Below are 25,166 nucleotides of genomic sequence, written 5' to 3'. Positions count from 1 at the left end.
AAAAAAAAATTTATTTATTTATTATTCTTTTTTTATGAGAATCGTTGCAGTTTATTTATAATAATAATAATAATACAGGGTCAAAATTTCTCGTCCCCGGTGGTGGAATGCGCCGGAGGAATCAGGGAGGTGAATTTATGAGAACGAGTCAAACTCGATTCTGACACTAAGTAGATTCTGTCCGTTTGGCCCCCTATTTTTTAAAAATTTAATGTTTGGAATAATATTTTTTTGAAGAATGTGTGATTGAGAAAGAATGAAAAATTTTCAACTTAGGTATAATATTATTTTATGAAAGATTGTATGGTTAAAAATAAAATAGAGGAAAAAAATGAAAGAGAATGGATACCAACGGGGCTGAATCTACTTGATGCACCATCTCACCTCGCTCCATTTTTTCTACCATTTCCAATGGATCATTCCATTTGGTCATAAGTCCTTATGGTTAAATATTAATGCCTAGTCAATTGCAGAAACTTCTAATAAGACTTCCAAGACCCAAAATACACACGCACAACACACACTCAGGACTCTGAAAACTCATCTCTTTTGGACAGAGAAAAAGAGGGAGACTCTCCATTGAAGATAAGATCAAGTTTTTTGTATTTGGATCTTGCATTTAAATATGGACGGCCCAAGTGATCATGATCATACGGTGATTATCAATTCTCTTGATGATCATGGAGAGAAAAGGGTTGTCAATGAAATGGATTTCTTTGCTGATGAGAATTGTTCTAAGGATGCATCAACAATGTTTCAATTCAAGAAAGAGAGCAACTTTGACTGTGTTGAACAAGAGCTTCGTCTTAACATAAGCGTATGCTAATTATTCTTATGAAAACCCTTTTTTTCTCTGGGAAATCGATGTTTTATTTTTCGATGTTTTTATGATTGTAGACTGGTTTGAATCTTCTGACGACAAACACAACGGCTAGTGACAAATCTACTGTGGTTAATAAAATTTCCAACGAAGTAAGATCGAAAGATAGTATTGTGTGATGAGTTTATTATTATTATTCGTGCTGTTCTTTGACTTGAAGATTGATTCTGGTGCAGTTTTTAGTTCTCAAGTCTGAGTTTGATCGTGTGAACATGGAAAATGAACGATTAAGAGCTATGTTGAATCAAATAAACAGTAAAAATTATTCTTTACAAATGCAAATTGGAACACTCTTACAGCATCAACAAAACCTAAAAGGTGCAATTAGCACAGGAGATCGAAAGGTTGGTACTATTTATATATATTACTATGATTATACTCTTTAGTCTTATTCAAATATGGAACTAAAAGAGAAAACTTTGGGCCATCAATTTGATCCTTTGTTGTGATATTTTGATAGATTAACGACGGAGTGGGAGAAGAAGAAAAACAGCGATTTTTGGTCTCCAAGTCAATGGAGGAGAAGTCAATGGCTAATGAATTGCAGAAGAATTCAACGAGCGAAAAGAGCCCAGAAAAGAATTTTCAAGAATGGATTCCAAATAAAGTACCAAAATTTCATTCTTCTTCCAAGGATACGGATCAAGCTGCAGAAGCCACAATTAAAAAGGCCCGTGTCTCCGTTCGAGCACGATCAGAGGCATCTATAGTAAGTCAAATCATAGATATCGTCTATTATATTGTTCAATTCTATTCGCAAATGCATACTAATATGAACCAAATATTTATATTGACCTGTGTATAGATCTCTGATGGATGCCAGTGGAGAAAGTATGGGCAAAAAATGGCAAAAGGGAACCCCTTCCCTCGAGCTTATTATCGGTGTACCATGGCAGTTGGTTGTCCAGTACGCAAACAAGTACGGTTAATCACTCTATTATTGATGCTTTCTTCTCGTTATTATTTTACATCTCTTGAATCGTATTAATATGGATTCAACTCGTCTAAAAAGCTTTGAATGTCACAGTGCAACCAATTTATTTATTAGGGTTTTATACGCGGGTCGACATTAAACTTTTAGTTCGCATCGGTTACTAGATTTTTCACTATGATATAAGATGGTCACTACACTTAACCTTGTTTCAAGTAGTTTAGGCAGGCCCTGTTGGACACTCATTATTTGAAAAATTAAAGAATTTTGAATAGTATTTTTGAAGAATGTATGGTTAAAAAGAAAACTTTATTTGTTTGTATGTAAAATATTTTATTGTGTGAATGTGTGGTGAAAAATGATACTATAGAAAATAATTGAAATTTCTAAAGGTCGTCAAACATGGCTTAATATATCTACTTTCATTAGTTTGACCGACTAAAAATGTGAAATCATATTCCAGGTTTGTGCCAATTAAGCTATCAATTAGATTGTCGTGTCCCGTATTTCATTAGTTATACTATAAAACATAGAACTCCGTTTTTGCAAAATAAGTAAAAAATACGAAATGATGGTTTTTGAAATTATCGGCAGTTATAATTATAGACGGCACTAACGAAGATAGAGGGATATAGGTAGAATTGAAAATGAAGACCAACTTAGAATATACTAAAGGAATTTGTCTAGTGGTACATAATAGGGTGTATCGAATGGTATACACCTTACTCACATGGGTGTGGAACCAATATGAAAGAAATGATATTTTATTCAATTGGATCTTTCGTCCATGAGAGTGGGGTGTACACCATTAGGTACACCCCGATGTATCACTAGCAAAACCGATAATAAAATTCGGTTACCAACATGAATGTTTAAAATACATCGACTCTAATGGTTTTAGCCATATTTGTTTATATTTTCAACATTTCAGTTAAATGGGAGAATTTGATAAGCCCGTCTGGTTTGCATAAAAATTATATTTTTAATAGATTTAGGCTAAAAGTTATGGATCCCATAAAACTTGTATTAAAAATGAATTTGAATAAAAATGAGTTTTAAGAAATAGAGACCAAACATGGGCTAAGTTTGACGTGCGTGTAATGTCATATTTTAAAATAATAATAATAATAATAAACCTTAAGTTGTGTAAGATAGAACTTTCTTATTTGTTTTAAGTGCAAATTATAGGAGGCTATATTTATGTGACAGGTGCAACGGAGTATGGAAGATCGTTTGGTACTTATAACCACTTATGAAGGCAACCACAACCATCCGCTACCGCCGGCCGCCATGTCAATGGCCTCCACCACCTCCGCAGCCGCATCAATGTTGCTATCAGGGCCAATGCCAAGTGCCGATGGATTCATGAACCCTAACATGCTCACTAGAACTATTCTTCCTTACTCAGCAAATTTTGCATCAATTTCAGCTTCAGCACCATTCCCTACTGTTACATTAGATCTCACAACCACTCCCACCACCCATTCGCACTTGCAAATGCTACCAGGCCAATTCACTCGAGATTTCGGGCACGGGCCACAGGCCATTGCCCACGCTCTTTACAACCATTCGAGATTTCTCCCCGGAGTCTCTGATGCCGCATTTTTTAGTAGTGAAAGCTCTCACGATATGACAAATGCAGCTACTGCTGCCATTGCCTCAGACCCAAAATTTACAGCAGCCATAGCAGAAGCTTTAAGCTCTATCATAGGCAATCTAAACCCAGATATTGGTATTGACAGTAAAAACTCTCCGAAAAATAGCAGTGACAGAAACATGGGAAATTTAAGTTTTGCAGAGAAGTGAGTTACGTATGAGCATGCACCTTTTTTTCTTAGAACACATATTTGCTCTTCATTGTTGTTTCTTTTTTACTTTTTCCGTTCTTTGATTTTCGACCAGTACGTAAAATAAATAATTTGTCTGCATCCTGTACAAATTTTTGTAACACAATGAACGGTGTAAGTGGTCATATGGCATGCAAATCCATTTTTCGATATACACGTGAGGGGAGTGCTGAAACGAGGTAGTGATCAGTAATACTCTCACCTGTTACTACTCTTGAAAGAAGAAATTTCATGAATTCGTGCTCTTGTTGAACTGTGTTATAGCTGATCCCTCGATCGGTGAAAATGGTTTCGTAGTATTGAATCGATGCCATTTCCAAAGATGTAACATAAATTATGTTCCCCATGCTGGAAAATTAAGCTTTAGAAAATTTAACAAACGCAAGCTAGCAGAAAATGGTAGAAATATGGTAGAGCAAATGTTATAATATTTCCACAGAAGAAATCAACAAAGAGCAAACGGAGGATGACTATGAAGACTATTTTAGGTGCAAGAAGGGCCAGCCTTCTGATCTCCTCTTCCGTCTTCCACTAGTTACGAAATCAGTTGGGAATTTTCAAGCTTAAGTTAAAATGTCGCTTGATTATGTAAATTTTAACTGTGACCCAAAAAGGGGTAAAAACCAGTGGAAATAACTCGAAAACATGCCCTAGAGTTTTGACAGAAGCAGCTTTTTGTTAGTGGTTGTTGAACCCTCCTAACTTTATGAGGTTTCCAGCTGTGAAACCAATGTCCCCAAGTGCTCACACCAGCACCGAATCGTATTGCCTACAACTTTTAAATTGAAAGAGAGGAAGCCTTTAATCACTAGCCTACACATTTGAATCATCAAATCATCACCATTATCACCGCCCCCTCCATGAGCTTTTGGATTTAAGAATCTACTTTATGGATGGTTGTGGCAACCTTTTATAATAGACATTATTCTTCTTGTTTGTAAAAATGGATTTGAGCGATACCTTTAATCAAATATGAATTTACCTACCTTACCAAATTGGACAGAGCAACGGAAATGAGAGAAGTAATAGAACACCAAATAAACGCCAACGAAAAAGAACAAAGTAACACTAAGTAAAATGGATGCAAAGTTGAGGCAATAGTTGAAGTTTTTGTCTTTTAGTTGATTTTGCTCCCACAACATTACCCTCGGATGATAGCAATCAACTCTCAAGATAGAACAGTTATCTTCTTGTATTTGCAATACTTCAAAAAACAAGGACAACAAACCAAAAGATGGTTTTTGTACTCCTTTTAAAATGAAATGAAAAATAAAAATTTTATGCATAATTTCGGCTAAAATAATATGAATTTTTATGTTATGCTATGATTTCATATGATTGGGAGTAGAGGGTGTGCATGAAGAGATACGCCCTAAAACTCACCAATCTACATGAAGGGTCGAAACCTATTCTGTCGCTAGCCTACCACTGCCATGTCGCACGAGCTCTAGCAGTATTATTTTATGCAGAGACCTATCGTTTGACATGTATGGCATCTCGACGTCACATAGAAACACACATTAGAAGTTTCTCAGTATAAAGGACACACATAAAACCTAATAAGACTGCACTACAATTTCTCTCCAATTGAATGGACAAGAGGTCCTATATTAGGTAGTCGCCAGCACTTCCTCCTATGAATTTTTCGCAATGAAGTCCACAGAGCTTTCTTCTTCTTGCTTTTTACAAAAAGAGCAGTCTATAATTTCTCAACTCAACTCTCCTTATGTTATTAGGTATTTATGTTCTAAGATTACTTGTAAAGAGCACAATAATCCTATTTACAATCCTTTCTTGGGGTATGTTCCCAATGGGGCATTGTTCGATCGAATCAGAAATCAGGGGAGGTTATTATAGGAGTCTATTATCGAACAAATTGAAGAAATGAGCAGAAAATTATATTATTTCTAATTGACTGGTTGTATATAAATACAAGGAGCTGAACTAACTCTAACTAACTCTTAGCTATACAACCAATCTAAGTTTGACAAGTAAGCATTAGCCTTTTAACTATCAAAACTAAGTTAACTAATTCAGCTGGTCTTCATCATATTGTTGCTGCTGTTGCATATTATGTTACTCCCCTTCAAGATGAAGCATGCAGGTTGATAACTCACATTTTGGACAGTAAAGGAAACAACAAAGTAGCTGATAAAGATTAAGCCCCCGTTTGGCCCCCATTTTTTCAAATGAAAATGGGAGGAATGGTGTTTTTTTTTCTTTTTTAAATGCGTGGTTGAAAATGAAGGAAAAGTTTTCGATTTATGTGTAATATCATTTTATGGAAGAGTGTGTGATTGAAAATATGAGAGATAAAAATGAAATGTAATGGAATGGAATGTACTAGGGGCCAAACTCGGGCTTAGTGAAAATATCAGCTAGCTAATGATGGGATCAAACGGATAACAGTTTGATAAACCCATCATTGATTTTATCTCAAACAAAATGACAATCCATTTCGATGTGCTTAATTCGTTCATGAAAGATTAGGTTAGATGCAATATGAATTGTTACTTGATTAATTCAGAAGATCAAGGTAGGAGCATATGTGGAAATCTAAAAATCATGGAGTAGTTGATTGAGCCATACAAGTTCACTTGCTGTGGAAGCTAATGCACGATATTCTACTTCAACTGAAGAATTAGACAAGATGCTTTGTTTCTTAGCCTTCCACGAGACTAATGAATTTGCAAGAAAGATGCAAAAATTTGTGTCAAATCAAGGAAGGATTCCCAGTCTACATCAGAGAATGCTCAAAGCTAGAAAGATGATTGTGTAGAAAATGGGATGCCTTGACCTGGAGTAGTCTTATAATATTGTAGGAGATGATGGACCGCATCAAGGTGAGTTTGTTTGGGTTGAGACACAAATTGATTGAGCTTGTGGACTGCAAATATAGTATCTGGGCGAAATATGGTAGGTATAATAAGCGACCCACTATCCTTCAATACATTAAAGCATCAGCAAGGAGTTCTCCCTTAAATGAGCTAAGACGAAGCTTGGGATCCGTGGGTAATAGTAGGTTTACAAGCTAGAAACTCGATATCTTCAAGTAATTGAAGAGTGTAATGATGTTGGGATAGGAAAACACCTTTCTATGATTTGTAAATTTCCATACCAAGGAAGTGCTTTAGCTGTCCAAGGTCAATGAGCTTAAATTAGCCATGTAAGAATGACTTTGAAGAATCAATGACTTGTTGATCTTGTCCAACAATAACTATTTCATCAACATAAAGCAGAAGGGCTACAAAGCTGCTGCTAGATCCTTTTGTGAATAAGGAATTGAAGCAGCTATGGCTAGTAGCTCCTGAGTCCACCACCCAATGTCCAGGAAAATTGAGAAATGGAGAAACATGTACTTGACATCTAATTAGAATGTACATCAACTGCTGCATCAACCTTTGCAGACACCAAATGACTTACTCAACGTGTTCATCAGATGCTGATATTGTGTAGGATTTAAAGTTTGCATGAAGTCTCCAACATTGCCTTGGGTTGGATATGAAATAGATTCAGAAATTTGATTAGCAATGAAAGAATTGGACTGGTTGTTGACACATGACTTGCAACTAGATGCAAATTTCGATTTGGTCTTATATCCTGGAGGATATTCATGCAGCTTGTAGCATTTATCTACAGGATGGCCTACGTAACCATAGTAAGTACATATAGGCCTTTCCTTCTTGTGCAATTATCCTATATTAGTCCCTTTTGGATCATCTTTGGCATAAAATGCCATGGAATCAGCAAAAAGATACACTTGTGTTGGTATCAACACTGCTTTGATGCTTCTCTAGAGAAAAAAGAAAGAAGACTTTATTTATTGGAAGAATAGGATCCATTAATAGTAATTGCCCTCTAACTTTAGAAAAGGGTTCATTTAACCCTATCAAAAAGGATATGACATATCCCATTTGGTAGTGCTTGGATAGCTTCTTATTTCTCACACAATTGCACTTTCCAAAGGAACATACAGGTCTGTAATTACTTAATTCTTCCCAAATAGTTTTCAATTTGGTAAAGTATGTGCTAACAGAGGATTGACCTTGAGTCAAGTTCATCAGTTCATGTCTCAATTGGAATATTCGAGGTCCATTTCTCTGTTGATATCTCTCCATAGAATTAATGTAATTGTCATGAGTAGATTCAGAATAGATGACACTTGCAGATATCTCTTTGGACACAGAATTTAGGATCCACAAAATCATAATGTTGTTATTGCGGATCCAATAATTGAGAAGATCATCATTACCTTCAAGCTTAGTTATAGATTCCTCAATGAATTCAAACTTGTTTTTCACTGATAAAACAATAACCATTGCTCTACTCCATGAGGTGTAATTATCTTTGGTCAGAGGTTGCGAGACAAGAATAAGCCATGGGCTATCAGAGTGGTGAATGAAATATGGACTCGTATTTGACAGAAGAAATCTCTTTTATTCAAAATACAAAAATACAGAATTGGAATTGAATACACTTGTCCGTATAAATACAATTAGACAGATTTTACAGTTGTATTCTAACTAACAAACTAACAGCTTAAACTAACTAGATTCTTCTATGAATTTGGCGCCAAGATGAGCTGAGCTGGAAGTGATGAGCTGTCCTCTAATACTCCCCCTCAAGATGGACTATGTAGATTGAGAATAGCCATCTTGGATAAGAGTGGGAATAACTGAGAAGACAATAGCAGTTTGGTGAACATATCAGCCAATTGATGCTGAGTACGAATTGGTAACAGTTTGATGACACCATTGGTAACTTTATCGCGAACGAAATGGTAGTCGATCTGTATATGCTTTGTCCTTTTATGAAAAATTGGGTTAGTAGCGATGTGGATGGCAGTTTGATTGTCACAGTAAACCTGAGCTGGAAGTGAAATCGGGACCTGCAAGTCAAGGAAGAGCTTATGAACCCAAATAATTTCACAAGCTGTTGACGCTAAAGTACGATATTTCGCCTCTGCTAAAGATCTGGATACGGTAGTTTGCTTCTTAGATTTCCAAGAGATTAAAGAATCCCCAAGAAACAAACAAAAACCAGTAACTAATTTTCTTGAATCAACACATGATCCCCAGTCAGCATCAGTGAAGGCTCTAATCTAGAAAGAGGATAATGCATCAAACATCAATCCTTGACCTGGAGTAGATTTGAGGTATCTTAAGAGATGATGTACAGCATCTAAATGAGGTTGGCGAGGCTGCGAGACATATTGGCTTAACTTATGGACAGCAAAGGTTATGTCCGGACGATAAATAGTTAAGTACAATAGGCGGCCAACCAGTCAGCGATATAGGGATGCATCTTCCAGTAGCTCTCCTTCAAAGGAACTGAGTTTTGCATTAGGATCCATTGGTAACAATGCTGGTTTGCATGCCAAGAAGCCAGTGTCTTCAAGTAGTTGCAAAGCATAATGCCTCTGGGAGAGAAAAATACCTTTTTGCGACCTAGCTATTTCTAAGCCAAGAAAGTATTTAGCTTACCAAGGTCCTTCAACTTGAATTGGCTGTGCAAGAAATTTTTCAATGAATCAATCATCTTAGTATCCGATCCAATAATTATTATGTCATGAACATAAACCAATAAAGCAACAAATGATGCACCAGAACCCTTCGTGAATAGGGAGTAATCTGATTTTGATTGCTGAAAATCGTGCAGTAGAAGTGCTCGAGAGAATTTCGAAAACCATTGCCTAGAAGCTTGCTTTAGGCCATAGATTGTCTTATGAAGTTTACATACTAATTTCTCTCCTTGAACACGGACTGTGGACTGTTTAGGATGGCCCAAAGGTAAGTTCATGTATATTTCCTCAAACAAATCACCATTAAGGAATGCATTGTTTACATCTAATTGGACAAGATGCCATTGTTTAACTACTGCAACAGCAAAAAGAGCCTTGACAATTACTAACTTTGCAACTAGAGAAAATATTTCATTGAAATCCAAGCCTTCTTGTTGTGTGTAGTCTTTTGCTACTAACCGGGCTTTATATCGATCTATGCTTCCATCTAATTTAAACTTGACCATGTAAACCCACTGGCATCCTATAGAATGTTTGTCCTTAGGTAAGGCCATAATTGACCAGGTATGGTTGGCTTTCATAGCTGTCAACTCTTCAGCCATAGCATTCTTCCAATGATCATACTTTATTGCTTGGTGATAATACTGAGGCTCAAAAGCAGAGGATATGTTGAAAAGAAGGGAGTTATGTGAGTGTGAAAAGGGTTTGTAAGACAGGAACTTACATAAAGGATACAAAGAATTACTTTGAGTGGAGGGATTTTTGGCTAAAAGATTGCAATGAAAATCATGAAGATGGGAAGGAGCCTTGTGTGGCCTACTGCTTCTTCTAGGAATTGGTGAGTGGGATTAAACTGAATTATGGTCAGTACTGGAGGTATGAGCATGAAGAATATCATGGGAATTATTGGCAGAGGAGGCATTTATACAAAGGTGAGCCAATGGTAAGTCTTAAAGTACATTTGGCAACACAACGTCTGGGAAAGGGTCGATAATGTCTATGGATGATGGGATTGATTGAAAAGGAAAGATGTGTTCATGAAAAACAACATCTCTGGAAATGAAAAATGATTTAGAAGTAATGTCATATAGTTTGTATCCTTTAATAACTGGAGGATATCCAACAAATACACATGCCTTGGCCCTTGGATGGAACTTTGTTCTATGAGACAACAGAGTAGAGGCAAAGCAAAGACTCCCAAATGTTCGAAGATGATTGTAATCCACATGAATTTTGTACATACATACAAATGGAGTTTTGTTTTGCAAGATTGGAGCTGGTGTTCTATTTATGATGTAAGTGGCTGTAAGAATGCATTCTCCCCAAAATTGGATAGGGATTCTAGACTGAAAGAATAATGCTCGAGGAATATTGAGGAGATGTTGATGTTTCCTTTCAACCACAGAGTTCTGTTCTGGTCTTTCAACACAGGATTACTGATGAATTACCCCTTTGACAGTAAAAAAATTTGAGAACATCAACTCTTTGGCATCATCAGATCTGAAACATTTTATCACCTTATTGAATTGAGTTTCTATAAGGGAGAAGAACCTAGGAATGATGAAAATAGCATCAGATTTCTGTCTCATCAGATAAACCCATGTGAACCTCGTGCAATCATCTACCAATGTCAAGAAATATTTGTAACCAGCATGTGTAGCCACATTGTAAGGGCCCCAAACATCGCAGTGAATTAAATCAAAGGCAGCATGAGACAAATGATTATTAGAGAGAAATGAAAGCCTTCTTTGTTTGGCCAAAGGGCATACATGACATGGAATATGGAAATCTTTCTTCCTCACATCAAAATTTAACAAATCTTTCATCATGTCTAGTTTCTTAAAAGATAAATGCCCAAGTTTATGATGCCAAATCTATTTACATTGCCTAATGATCGTACAGAATTACATGAAAAATCAGAACTAGCAACATTATTGTGCATTGAATTAAAGCAACCGGTATCAATGATATAAAGATCTTCAGCCCTTTCACCCTTGCCAATCATCTTCATTGTTGGCAAAACCTGAATAACACACGTATCAGTAAGGAATGTAATGCTAAATGAGGACTTTCTTGTCAAAGAGCTTACTGATATAAGGTTGAATTTGAACTGAGGCACAAACAGTACATCTTCAAGAACAAATTCAGGTGACAATTTCACATTTCAAATGTATTGGACAGGAATTTTCACATTATTAGGGAGAGTCACTGATGCATTCTGGACAGGTCTCATTGTGTTAAAGGCATAAAGGCTCGAGCAAATATGACTTGTAGCTCCAGAATCAATTATCCAAATTGTGGGTAAATTCAACATTGATTTGAATGAAATAGAAAGACAGGTACCTGTAATTTGATCGGGACCAGCTTCCTATTGTGTTTCAAACTTTGCAACAGTGAGATGATCATTCAACGTGCTTAGTAAATGTTGATATTGAGCAGCATTCAATGTTTGCATAAAATCCCCAACCTTATGTTGTGTTTCGTCTGAATCTAAAATCAAACCCGCCACAGCACAGTTGGCTTGATTACTTGATCCTCCAATCCTTTCCTTAGGTTTATAACCAGGAGGAAAGCCATGAAGTTTGTAACATTTATCAACAACGTGACCGGTGTATCCACAGTATGTGCACCTAGGTCTCTCATTTTTCTGAAACTTGATCATTTGTTGTCCTGCAGTCGACTTCCTGAGCTCATTTTTAACATAAAAGGCCATTGACTCATTAATGTTGGAAATATCAACATTAGCATTCACTTTCCTTTGATTCTTCTCTTGTGCAACAAGAGCAAAAACCTTATTAATTGGGGGAATTGGATCCATTAGCAGCAGCTGGCCTCTTATTTGAGCAAAGGACTCATGTAATCCCATCAAGAATGATATAACATACTCCATTTGGTAATGTTCTGCAAGCTTTTTATTTCCACCACATACACATTTACCACACAAACATAAAGGTCTATAGTTGCTAAGCTCTTCCCAAATAGTTTTCAGCTTAGTGAAATAGGAACTAACATATAATTGACCTTGTGTTAGATTCATCAGCTCACGCCTCATTTGAAAAATGTGTGGACCATTTTTCTGCTGATATCTCTCCTTGAGATCGATCCAAATATCATGAGCTGACTCAAAATATATCACGCTTGCTAATATTTCCTTTGACACCGAATTGAGAATCCATGAAATTACGAAGTTGTTGTTGCAGATCCATGCATTAAGCATATCACCAGAATTTTCAGGGGACGAAATGGATCCATCTATAAAACCTAACTTATTCTTCACAGATAATGCAATTACCATAGCTCGGCTCCAGGAAGAATAATTGTCTCCTGTAAGAGGTTGTGAAACGAGCACTAGATCAGGATTATCTGAATGGTGAAGAAAGTAGGGATTTGAACCATCATCAACTGCGGAACTGCTGGATGATGATATAGGATAATGTGCGGATTGATTCAAATTTTCTGTAGCCATTTGTTGATCAAATCACATACGGCGGAGGAGAAGCATAAAGGCTTGCTCCGATACCATATTAGAGAGAAGAAATCTCTTTTATTCAGAATACAAAAATACAGAATTGGAAATGAATACAATTGTCCGTATAAATACAATTAGACAGATTTTACAGTTGTATTCTAACTAACAAACTAACAGCTTAAACTAACTAGATTCTTCTATGAATTTGGCGCCAAGATGAGCTGAGCTGAGCTGGAAGTGATGAGCTGTCCTCTAATAACTCGATACATCATCAATGGAAGAATTACCAAATAATGAATATAACTAGTTCTGTTTCGAAGCATCTATGGAATTTGACATGAGATAAAGATGTTCTTTGAACCAAAAAGAGCAATGAGGTTCCAATTGAATTGGAAGGATACAGAAAGAATGAAGCGCATAGTGCTCTGATACCATATTGAACAAATTGAAGAAATGAACTGAAAATTGTATTATTACTAATTGATTAGAATTATACACTATTTTATATAAATACAAGGAGATGAACTAACTCTTAGCTACACAACCAATCTAAGTTTGACATGCAAGCATTAACCTCTTAACTACCAGAACCATATTAACTAATTCCAGTTGGTCTTCATCATGCTGTTGCTACTGCTGCATATGTTGTTATCTATGATTCAGTTTTACACATATCAAGTGTTACAAGGATTGAATTATCTTCATCTGAATGGAGAGGTGCATGGAGACATCAAGGGTCAGAATATTTTGATCGAAAAAGACGGTCTAAAAATTGCACATTTTGGTTATGCTAAATTAATAAAAGAAGTTGATGCCGCCGTCAAGTCATCATTTTCTAGTACACCAATGTATATGGTGCCGAAGGTTGCCCACGGTGAAGAACAAGGATTTCCACTGATATTTGGGCTTTGGGATGCACAATTATATAAATGGCCACCGAATGCACCCTGTGGCTGGATATTCATGACCCGGTATCAGCTTTGTGTAGAATTGGCTATTCTAGTGATGTATCAGAGTTTCCAAGGCAATTGTCTAATAATACTAAGGAATTTTTTAGCAAGTGCTTAATATGAGATGCAAAACTCCGGTGGACGGGGAAAGAACTTTTGGAACACTCAATCTTCCATGGATTGGGAAATAATTGGGAGAAGAGAGTTCACGAGGAAATCTTCGACCAGTGTGTTCTAATCAAAGTTTTGGGATTCATTTGAGGCACCGAAATATTCTTCCGAGAATTCAACCATTGCTGCTTCGTCTTCTAATTTTTCGACAGATAGAATCAGCCGTTTGATCAGAGATGGTTCAAATATACCAAATTGGACAAAGGAAGAAGAGTGGATTACAGTCAGATGAATTGAGTTTGATGAAAATCTTGAACTCTATAAGAACAGCTGCAATTTCATTCAAGATTATGATGAAGATTTGAATTTTAATGCAGAATCTTTTGAGGAATTTCAAATCTCAATTGTTAGGTTTTTTATACCTAATAAATTTCGGGTTATGATGTTAACGTGGATTAATATTATTTTATAGGCATAGGTCGATGAATAAAATAAGTCCAACAACCAAATCCATGAGCTACACCTAGCCTACTTGTATTCCTCTTGGATGGCTTGAATCTTAGCTCGTTTAAGCTCCTTAAATGTCTAACTAAAAACCTAATCCTAGAGTATATATAAAGATATAACCCTAGCCACTTTCTTGTATGATTTGTGCGGTTTTGCGAGAAAAAAAAAGAGAAATCTCGACTGCTCCCTTTGGTGTGTGAAAAATAGCCCCTAGAAGGATCCAAAATGCTTGTTTGCTTTGTGTGATTGGTGGTTCCTTCATAGTATATCTTTGTGGTGTCTTCTCCTAGCCTTTGTGGTCACAAATCATCACATTTTCTTATCCTACGTGGGTAAGATTGAATAGCAACCGAAGTGAATTATATTGGTTGTGGTTTGGAGCCGATTGGATTGGTTGTTGGTAGAGAAAGATACGTTGGACTGAACCCGAAAATCACTAATCTGAAGATCTTTGAAGAGAACTTCCACAACACTCAATTGCCATTACAAATTCATTGTGTTTTATCCTATTTAAACAGGCACCTGTGTAACGTGTGGTGCTCACGTTCAATGCAAAAATCTTCAATACAGCAAACAGTTTATCCATTAAAAAAATATTAATTGCATTTTTTTCTTCTCACCCATTCTCTGTAATGCTATAATAGTCAATTTTTTATAATTCTGAACATAAATACATCACATTTTCAGTTTTACGTTTTCCGATAAAGATTATGTATGAGGATTGTCTGTTTGTCATAACATTACATATACATTTTTAACTCAGTATTGGAAACTTAAACGATTTAATCTCATACACCCGTTTTTTTTTTTTTTTTTTTTTTTTGTAATTCTAACTTACACAAATCTATATGTGCAATAATGGGGTCGCTGAATGATTGAATGTGTTTGTTACATGCAATGCAATGACTTTTAGGCTTCTCGTTCTAGTATGCTGTAATTATCAAAAAATTATTGAGATGGTATCAAACAGTTGAAAATCAATGAAAGGACTAAGACCTTAAAAATTGAGTACATCACAGGTGGGAATTTTACCCTAGTAATGATATCAAATGATAGCTAACTAATTTTCTATTCAGAGCTAAAGAAAAGGGATCCAAAGTTAACACCATATGCTCTTCTTGTTGAAGTGTTGGATGTGACGAACATTACTACACTTGAATCAGTATTTGGACCTTATTTGGGAATGCCACTTCCCATTAATTTAATGATTAGCACATCTTCTAATGTTCCGATGATGAATGAGTTTTTTGCAAGCATGGATATGGCCTCCTTGAGAGTTAGGAACAAAGATTTGCTTCAATGTGTTTTGTGTCGACAGCACCTATCCCACACTCAACGTAGTAAAACTCAGTGTCATGAAACCCATTGAAGCTTTTATCCTGACCTTTTATGATCCACAAGCATTTTCTGCTGCTATCATATCATTAGCTCCTACAGCACTGACACAAGTGATAGAATCTGCTCGGATTCAAGAAGCTGGTCATCTAAGATGTAGTGGGGCTAAGATAAAATGATATGTTGCAATGCTACAAAATCCTTCTTCTATACTAAAAGCATACACCGCGTTTACTCTTCTTTAGTTTACCATCCCTGATGGCCGACATACACAACATCATGTAGGCCTTTTGTAGAATGCTGGAGCACCAAGGGTGTTGCGTGCTTCAACAACAGTAACAGGTGCTCCGTTGGGAGCCAAAAATTTTGCACGCATTGTTCTCCAAAATCTGCAGCAACATCACACGGTGTCTTTGGTTGGAGAAGTATCCGATAATCATAATTCCATAGGAGTGGATGTTTGAGTGATTGAAAAAAATGGCTCGGGAACCAGTCTCAATTTATCACTATAGGTCCAATGGATTGTCTTTGAGCTTTCACCTTGTTAGTTTTCTTGCTCTATATAAGCTCTTCCTAAAGAGTAAAGAGCTTGCAATAATGCCATAGGAGTGGATGTTTGGTATTCTGATGTTAAAAGACTTGCAACACATTCTAGGTGCCTCGTTCGATGGCTTTTGCCAGCTTCTCAAAAATAAATAAATAAATAAATAAATCATAACCTTGAAAGTCCTGCCACAGGAAATTCTTGCTCTTATGGAATGTGCTCCACAATGAAATCATACACGCATAAATGCAATCCATCTCCTGTTGTCACATCAACTTTCTCTGATTTATCCCAATATGCTAAATTTCAGTGCTCAAAATTGATTTTGTGGACATAGACATTACATAAGCATGGATTGAAATGCGATTTGAGGGTTTTTTTTGGTGTTAATGAAGACTTTGGGCGGTTTAAATTTTTCCATTTTTTGTTTGATAGTTGTAACGGTGACCTGGGTAATTGAGGAAAATGTGGCGAGAATAATTGGGGATAAATGGGACAAGATTATGGTCTGAGTTATTAGGCGAGTTTGGGGAATGATTTTAACTTTTAAATGGATTACTTGTGGGATTGTGTTCATAGATTGCAATTTCTATTTATACTGCTTATATTTCAGAAAATCTAGGAGCCACATTTTAGGGAAAAAATGCATTATTCATGTTAAATCAATAGAAAATGTGTGGTTAAAAAATAAGGAAAAGTTTTAGATTTATGTGTAATATTATTTTATTGAAAAATATGTGGTTAAAATAATGTCAAATTACTATTGAAGAATATATTTTTTTGAAAATAATGTGGCTCAAACAAGCATGTAAAAAAGGAATTTTTTATTTTTTTTTTTATTTTTAAGGTAGCTGTTGAAATTTCCTCTTGAAGGAACTTGATTTGGATCTTCAAAAGAAGAATTTGGGCTATTATAGTTCCATTGTGGCCCATTTTTAGTATGGGCCGTCAAAACTTTCAACATTACTCAAAACGCCGCCGTACAAACTCAGAGCTTCAGTCTGCAAATTGCACCAACGAAAATGGAGGCGGCGACATTCGCTTCAGCTAAACAGATTCCAACTGCAGGATCCTCTTATTCTACACCATCCTCTCTCAATGTCTCTGGTTCTCACTCCCTACAGTGCTTATGGCGTATTTCTCGCAAATTGAAACCTTCAAAAGGCTTCTCAATTCGCGCCTCTTCTTCTGTTGACGATGACTCTGGTATAAATCTAGAAATATGTAAACTATTCAATGTATGATTGCTTTGTATGAATGCAAGAAAAAAGGCTTGTTTATGTGTTAAGCTGTGGGAATTCATGCTTTTGGTGGTAATTTTCAATTGTCTTTTTTTGTTTTGAACTTTCTGGTTAAAATGTTGACAGTGGTGACGTTGCTTGATTACGGGGCTGGGAATGTGCGGAGTGTCAGAAACGCAATTCGGTTTCTTGGCTTTGACATCAAAGATGTAATCTATATTTTTTTCCCCCCTGTGTACTTTCTCAATTCTGATTTTTGGATAATTCTCGTTGTGACAAGTTTATTATCCATATAAATTGCTATTTGAAGGGGCAAAACAGTTAAAGGTATTAGAATTAAATGAAAATAACTCTTCTTTTTTTTTCTTTTTTTCTTTTTCTTTTTGTGAAAATAGTACAAGTCAGTAGAATTTATTAGAATGAGAAATTAACGTAAATCTGTTTTTGTTAAAGGTACAAACACCCGAGGACATAATGAATGCCAAACGCCTCATATTTCCAGGGGTAGGTGCATTTGCTGCTGCCATGGATGTGCTAAACAAGAAGGAGTAAGCTTTCGATATGTTATCATCTAACTTCCATGATTTGCATTTCAAGAAGATAATTTGGGCGTGTCTTTAAAGATATTCAATCAGTGTTTTGCATTTAATTTTAAAAATTGTGTTTGTTGCAAGTTTTTGATGGAATCATCAATAGCACTTATTACTGATTCAGACCTGTCTGTCAAAAATCCATTTTATGGCAAACATATGGATTAATTTTCTCAAATCACTATGACACATTCCTTTCTGCAAATAAGTTAAGATCTCCAAAAAGTTGACTTTAAATATTCTGTAGGATGGCTGAAGTGCTTTGTGCGTACATCAAGCAAGATCGTCCATTTTTAGGAATTTGTCTTGGACTGCAATTATTATTTGAATCAAGTGAGGAAAATGGACCAGGTAATCACTTTGCCTTTTTTTTTAGTTAGATTTCATTGCATTTTAAACTTCCTTTGAGGTTAGGGTCCATTTAACAAATTGTTCAACCTCTACTTGACTTTTGGGGTGTAAATTTCAAGTGGTGACGAGAGAGCCTTATGCTAATCGGAGTATTTGGAATTGAGTCGAACCAGGCCTTCTTTACTTATCTTTTAACTCGACTTGGGACATGGGATATGTTTTGTATTGGTGGTATCAAATCAAGCATAGATTTCATTGCCCTTAAGTTGGTTGTAGTCCCTTTAAGAGAGATGCATGTACCTATGAAGACTGTGTGCAGGTACCTGTAAGGACCGTATGTCAAACCATTGCTGGATACTGCTGGAGAGGCCCCCATTAGTCTCAGCTGTTCGGAACCAAGATACCAGTCCGATTGTGGGTCAAAATCCCTTCGACTGTCTTGAATTCATTTGACTCCAGGATTCATTATGCCGAATACATATACTACACTCTACAGCTTGGAAGTTTAGTGCCTATGTATATGTAGAATTTCCTAAGTTTTGTTCTCATTTTCTGTTTTCTAGATGTTTGTGAGAATTGGTTTGACAATAGGATTTGGCTTTTAGAATATATTCTCACTCCAATTATTTTAATGGTATATTCTAATTAGCGAACATCACAGTAGGTGGAATTGAAAATGTTGTGCAATTCACTTTAGAAGTGTGGTGGATCATATCCCTGATTGCAGGTGAAATTTCAAAACCCAAAACTACCAACTTAGAGTTCAATGTTAACAAAAAGAGAAGGAAACTTAAGTTCCAACTATATATTATCTTACAATAGGGGGGGGTGGGGGGGTGAAGTGAGTCGTTGATGCTGTAGGGGACTTGGTGGCAACAATAGAAAAGGATCACACAAACACAAAGAAGTGCACCAGTGGTGGACAAAGTTGTTCCTAGGTGATGGTAGAAACCTGAGCGAGAAAATGATATCCTTCTATTCCTGAAAAGACGAAAATAATGAACTCAAGAAAATGCATTGATGCCTACACAGGGATCCACTAATAGTAGGACAAAAATGGAAAAGAACATGTTTTCATATATACTCCCAAATGGGCGATTGCATTCTTGCCATTAGGTTTTCCACACACGCACACGCACATACTTTTAACAGAACTTCTTCTTCTTCTTCTCTTTCTGGACAATGATTATCGATTTATAAAGATTTCTGGATGACATGAGTTTACTTCTAGATATGACTAGTTTTTACAGATATGGCTAGTTTTTACCAGAATCACTATTATTGATATTCTTTCGTACTAATACATGCATTACTCATTTTTAGTGGCATATTGACATTTTCAAATTTAATTTCTGCCATGATAATTACTTTGTGGATTGGTACATTTAGGTAGACTATATTTTCTTAGTAATTCCTATCTTCTTGTCGAAGCTGAATTTCACTTCTTGGGTGTTCCTCAGTAAAGGGACTTGGTTTAATACCTGGAGCAGTTGGACGTTTTGACTCATCAAATGGTTTCCGAGTACCTCATATCGGATGGAATGCTCTCCAAATAACAAAAGATTCTCAAATTTTGGATGATATTGGAAGTCGTCATGTCTATTTTGTTCATTCTTACCGCGCAATGCCTGTAAACTTTCTTTCTTGTTTCTATATCACTTCGAGCCTCCCCTTTTTATGAATTCAAACTTTCTTGTCTTGTTTACATTGTTTTTAAAGCCACCATTTCCGCTTATTGTTTTGCTATGTAGTCAGATGACAATAGAGACTGGATATCATCTACTTGCAACTATGGTGAGAACTTCATAGCCTCTGTTAGAAGGGGAAATATCCATGCTGTTCAGTTCCACCCAGAGAAGAGCGGAGGTAAGCTGCAGTTTTAATGCGAGAATAGATTCGAAGAAGGAAAGAAGTTTAGTTTCTCATAAATTAGCTTTTCGGTGAACACAAGAAGCAAAAGTGCACTTTGCTAAATAATGTTTCCTTTGCTGTAGCTCTGGACATTGCATTTCACTGCAAATATGTATCTTTCAGTTCTTAAACTTTTGTTGAGACCATATATATTTTCTTAGAGGTTTACATCTTTTGGAAATGACTGCAGATGTTGGTCTTTCTATTCTGAGAAGGTTCTTGGATCCGAAGTGTGAAATAACAAAGGTAGCCTTGAATCCTGCAAATTTTGTTATATTTCTTGGCTCATTTCACTAAAGCATCTAACAATCTGAATCCTCACATAAAGACAGAAGCCACCAGTCCACAGGAAGGCTTCTAAACTAGCTAAAAGGGTGAGTTCCCTATTTCGATTGATAAATTGCTTTTCTAACTTATTATATAGCAATTTCTCGTCAATTGGCTAATATAGCATATAATGTAGTCCCAAGAAGTAAGATTCTTTCCACTTTATTTTATCTGCTGTTCCAGTGAAAAGAAACTACTTTCATTTACCAACTATTGCTTGATTTAACAACTGTTCAGGTCATTGCTTGTCTTGATGTGAGAACAAACGACAAAGGAGACCTTGTTGTAACCAAAGGAGACCAATATAACGTGAGAGAGCACACCAAAGAGAATGAGGTATAAGCTGGTGCATTTTATAATAGTTGGATTTTTAGCGAACTATCAGTGTTCCTCTTGCAACATTTCTTGTTTTTGCATGCTTTAGGTTGGGGTATGTGCATTTTGAGATTTAGATGGCATGAATTTATGCATATCCCAGAGAAATTGATCTATAAATCTATACAAGACTTGCTAGATTGTTGATATGCTCTCTCTCTCTCTCTCCCGCCCTCCCTCCCCCTCTATTCTATTCCCTTCTGTCTCCTTCCTTAAATTCGATGCTGGACTATGTGGAATCTACTTTTAGACCTTTTTTTATCATTTTCCTACCTTGGAATTATTTTAGACATTTGCGTTTGTTTGCATCTAGTGCTTTTGCATCGTCCCTGTATGCTAAGATCTCAACAGAAAATTTTCTTCCAGCATCCTCTTAAGTGACATATCTTGGACCTTACATTATACTTCAAACTCTTTTAATTGTTCCTTGTAGTTAGTGCCATGAACTCAGATTCTCCTTTATTCAGATACACATAAAAATCTTCCAAGTCTTGATTGATATATGAATTCACTGGATGTTGAAGCTTTTGATAATGTTCATTTTAAAGGTTGTTACTATCATTTTACTTGATGAGTTAAATACGAATTAATTTGATATTTTTTATTTTTTGATAATACGAATTAATTTGATATAAGATCTGCAACATGCACTTATATGTTATATTTTCCTTGTAGGTGAGGAACCTTGGCAAGCCAGTTGATCTTGCTGGACAATATTACCTGGATGGGGCTGATGAGGTGTGCCTTAGCCTAGGAAAATTAACAGCCTTTTTTTGTTACATACAGACTTTATTACTTATCCCTCACAGAGCATGTAGAAATGCAGTCTATTACAGCAACTCAAATTGATTACATATTGAGTTTCAGGTTAGTTTTTTGAATATTACCGGCTTCCGTGACTTCCCTCTTGGAGATTTGCCTATGCTGCAGGTTTGTTTTTCTGACGATTGTAATGCTCAATTTTCTGTTCTTGCTTTAGCACTTGTAGCGAAATATTGTAATGTAGAACTTATTTAATTTTGGGAATAATCACTGTTGGTAGGTTTCATGTGAATTTTTAACTATGTACATGGATTGGTGCCCCGTGTGCCAATCAATAGAACTTCTGCATGTAAAAATGCATTAAAGATGGCCTCTATTTGTGTTCCTTTGTAGGTATTGAGGTATACTTCTGAGAATGTTTTTGTACCATTGACCGTTGGAGGAGGTATTCGTGATTTTACTGATGGGACTGGCAGGTATAGCTGTTCATTATTTATTATAAAGACCTTCATCTCGTTTGAAATGTTTGTATTTCTTTAGCTTTATTTCCATTGTGACTGTAGGAAACTTGAATTCGTAGATTAAATAACTGGTCACAGAACTTCGACAAAAAAAGAATTTTATTGTGTAGATCTGGTTAACTTTTTTCAGGTACTACTCTAGTTTGGAAGTTGCTTCAGAATATTTCCGATCTGGCGCAGATAAGGTTTCCATTGGAAGTGATGCAGTTTATGCAGCTGAAGAATACTTGAAAACTGGAGTACTTATCCTCATTTTTGGTTTTTTATATATATACATATATTTTTATTTTTTTTTCCCTATTTTGAGTTAACGTTTCTTTTTTTCCTTTTAAGGTAAAAACTGGGAAGAGCAGCCTGGAGCAGATCTCCAAAGTTTATGGAAATCAGGTAGAGTTACATTGCCAATTCTAATTTGTTACTTTCCTTGTTCCTGATACCAAAATGACATGCACCAACTTGCTTCTACATTGCCATTTCCAAAATGGCATTGCCAATTTTATGAATTTGTCTGCTTAAATATTAGGCGGTTGTTGTAAGCATTGATCCTCGTAGGGTGTACTTGAAGGACCCCGATGATGTAGAATTCAAGGCTGTAAGAGTGAGAAATCCAGGTGAGCAACTATTGAAGAGTCTTAACTATATATAGTTGCTTTGGAGTCCTTTGGTTTGCAGATTCAATCTATTGCTGTGCAAGGGGATCTTGTTTAGAGCTGGCCGTCAGTAATTGTTCATTGTTCTGGATCCCTCTAATCTTCCAGTTATTACGTACAACTGTACATGTTGAAACTCTCAGTGCTACTGTCAGCTACTTAACAAAATAAAAATTGTAAATGGAGAAATCTGGTACAAAGAAGTAAAGTAGATAAAGTGTGTAATTTGCTCGTGTTCATTTCAGGTCCAAATGGAGAAGAATACGCATGGTACCAATGCACTGTATGCTCTCATTCCTTTCTCTTTTGTCTTGCATGCACAGCAAAGTTAAATACACATTTTGATAGCTTTCTCAGGTGTCTCATGCCAGTCTTGCCTGTATGAAAAAGAATGACCTTTTTGTTTGAAACTAGTGAGAGAGAAAAATGAATGAAGGTTGCAAATGATAAGACTAACTTCGGTATATGGTTTATTCTGGCAATCATCACATATGAAATAATTGGCCAGTTGATCTAAGAAGTGAATGCTATGTGTTGGAAGTTTAACCCTGCAGTATGCCATAGATAAACAAGTGCAAATTATTGTGACTGATAGGTCCTGCTTAATGGTTCTGATCTGCAAACTTCTTGTCATTCAACAGTACTTTTTACCATGATTGCATCTTTGTTGAATTTCATTGGGATTTAAAAAGCACTCATATATGTTCCATTGTGATGGTTTCTGGTCTCTACACTTCAAAACTAACTGATATGCGAAAAATTCAGTTTTCTATTTTCAGTATTCATTTGTATGTCTTGCTTTGCATATTGCTATCTTGAGATCCTTTTTGCTCAATAAACTTGACCATTCTTTAGGTGAATGGCGGGAGAGAAGGTCGACCAATTGGAGCATACGAGCTTGCAAAAGCTGTGGAAGATTTGGGAGCTGGAGAAATACTCCTAAATTGCATAGACTGTGATGGTACACATGATTTTTTGCAATCTTCCATAGAACTACCATGTGCTCTTTTGTCATTGAAACTTAAATATGTGTGTGTGAAGTTATTTTATAGGGTGTTGTGATGTCTTTCCAAAGTATGGTTATGTTAAGGGACACATGCCATTCAGTTATGCCTTCTCAGCAATCTGTAATAAGTCTTTTGATTGTCTATTTGTTCCTTTCAGGTCAAGGAAAGGGGTTCGATATAGATCTAATAAAGCTGATCTCAGATGCTGTGAGCATTCCTGTAATTGCAAGTAGTGGTGCTGGAGCTGTTGAACACTTCTCAGAAGTTTTCTTGGAAACAAATGCATCTGCTGCCCTTGCTGCTGGCATTTTCCATCGGAAGGAGGTATTTTGGTATTCAGTTGAACAAAACTTTCAGTTTCATTGAAGCTTCTGCTTGAGTAACTTATAAAAGATGTGTCACTCGTTGTGCATGATCAAGTATGAACTTTGGAGTTTATTAGGTGTGTTTAAAAGTTACCTTTTTACAAAGTAAAAGTACGTTTCATTAGCAAAAAGAAATAACTTTGAAAATCATGTTTGGCAAAATAAAACAAATAAATAAGTTTGACGGAATTTTTAACCACAGCCAAACATACCTCTTTGGCTACATCTGTCAGTTACATCCATGATGTGGTATACTGTTATTGATCTAAACTACGAGCTAACCTATATTGTGATAGAAATAAACTTGTGACATTTAAAATGGTAAAAGTAATTAGAAACCTGAATGTGCTTTTCTTTATATTGATGCATTATTGATATTGATCTCTGTTTATCATTTCATGAATTGCAGGTGCCTATTCAATCTGTGAAAGAGCACTTGTTAAAGGCAGGCATAGAAGTTAGAATGTAATGGGATTTTCCCTTCTCAAAGCTCAGTCTCCATATTCGTCTAGCAGACAACCACAGTTTTGTTTGTTCAGTGATGAATTCGACCTCAAGTTATAGCCGCTCAGCGTATCTTTGAATTTTGTTTCTCCAATCTAGCCAATGGTGGTATTTAACTATTTATACATTGTACTCTAAACGTTTCTTCCATTAATATATACTTCTGGACATTGCTCTTAATGGATATTTACGTTTCGGTCATCTTGAATATTTTCGTATTTGAAATATCACACATTGAAGAAATTATTCAAATATTCAACCAACTTTTTGGGTACAGTCCAATGCTTGTTTACTCTATTGTCTAGTTTTCTATTTCATTTCTTCATGATACATTATTTTCCAGGTGATATTATATGACCAGTTCATGTTTATAAATTGTTTATAGATATTCAAGTCATTTTTCATCTACACATTTTTTAAGGATCCATAAATATCACCTATTAATTCATTACTCATTTATATCTGTT

The 25,166-nt window shown here is 35.9% G+C and overlaps 2 protein-coding genes across 4 annotated transcripts; both read left to right on the top strand.

The window, feature by feature from the left end:
* Positions 1-473: 473 nt before the first annotated feature.
* LOC111397348 (WRKY transcription factor 6-like) lies at positions 474-3,814 on the top strand. Its single transcript, XM_023024221.1, has 6 exons — positions 474-817; positions 898-972; positions 1,057-1,224; positions 1,341-1,589; positions 1,686-1,799; positions 3,021-3,814. The coding sequence occupies exons 1-6, from the start codon at positions 626-628 to the stop codon at positions 3,615-3,617; spliced, it is 1,395 nt and encodes a 464-aa protein (XP_022879989.1). The 5' UTR covers positions 474-625; the 3' UTR covers positions 3,618-3,814.
* A 13,259-nt stretch (positions 3,815-17,073) lies between these two features.
* LOC111397347 (imidazole glycerol phosphate synthase hisHF, chloroplastic-like) lies at positions 17,074-24,900 on the top strand. Of its 3 annotated transcripts, none has more exons than XM_023024217.1 (19): positions 17,074-17,301; positions 17,463-17,545; positions 17,790-17,884; positions 18,174-18,277; positions 19,738-19,907; positions 20,029-20,143; positions 20,379-20,434; positions 20,521-20,562; positions 20,753-20,851; positions 21,566-21,628; positions 21,758-21,820; positions 22,046-22,128; positions 22,304-22,412; positions 22,507-22,560; positions 22,697-22,784; positions 23,069-23,106; positions 23,679-23,784; positions 23,988-24,154; positions 24,605-24,900. In XM_023024217.1, the coding sequence occupies exons 1-19, from the start codon at positions 17,118-17,120 to the stop codon at positions 24,662-24,664; spliced, it is 1,779 nt and encodes a 592-aa protein (XP_022879985.1). In that variant the 5' UTR covers positions 17,074-17,117; the 3' UTR covers positions 24,665-24,900. The 3 variants fall into 3 exon arrangements, with proteins under 3 accessions (XP_022879985.1, XP_022879986.1, XP_022879988.1); XM_023024218.1 differs by having other exon boundaries at positions 23,988-24,162; XM_023024220.1 differs by lacking the exon at positions 17,463-17,545 and having other exon boundaries at positions 17,132-17,301.
* Positions 24,901-25,166: the final 266 nt, after the last annotated feature.

This window comes from Olea europaea, chromosome 7 (genome assembly GCF_002742605.1).
Source record: "Olea europaea var. sylvestris chromosome 7, O_europaea_v1, whole genome shotgun sequence".
Lineage (NCBI taxonomy): Eukaryota > Viridiplantae > Streptophyta > Magnoliopsida > Lamiales > Oleaceae > Olea > Olea europaea.
The sequence above is the reverse complement of the archived record's forward strand: the minus strand, read 5'-3'. Positions and strand labels throughout refer to the sequence as shown.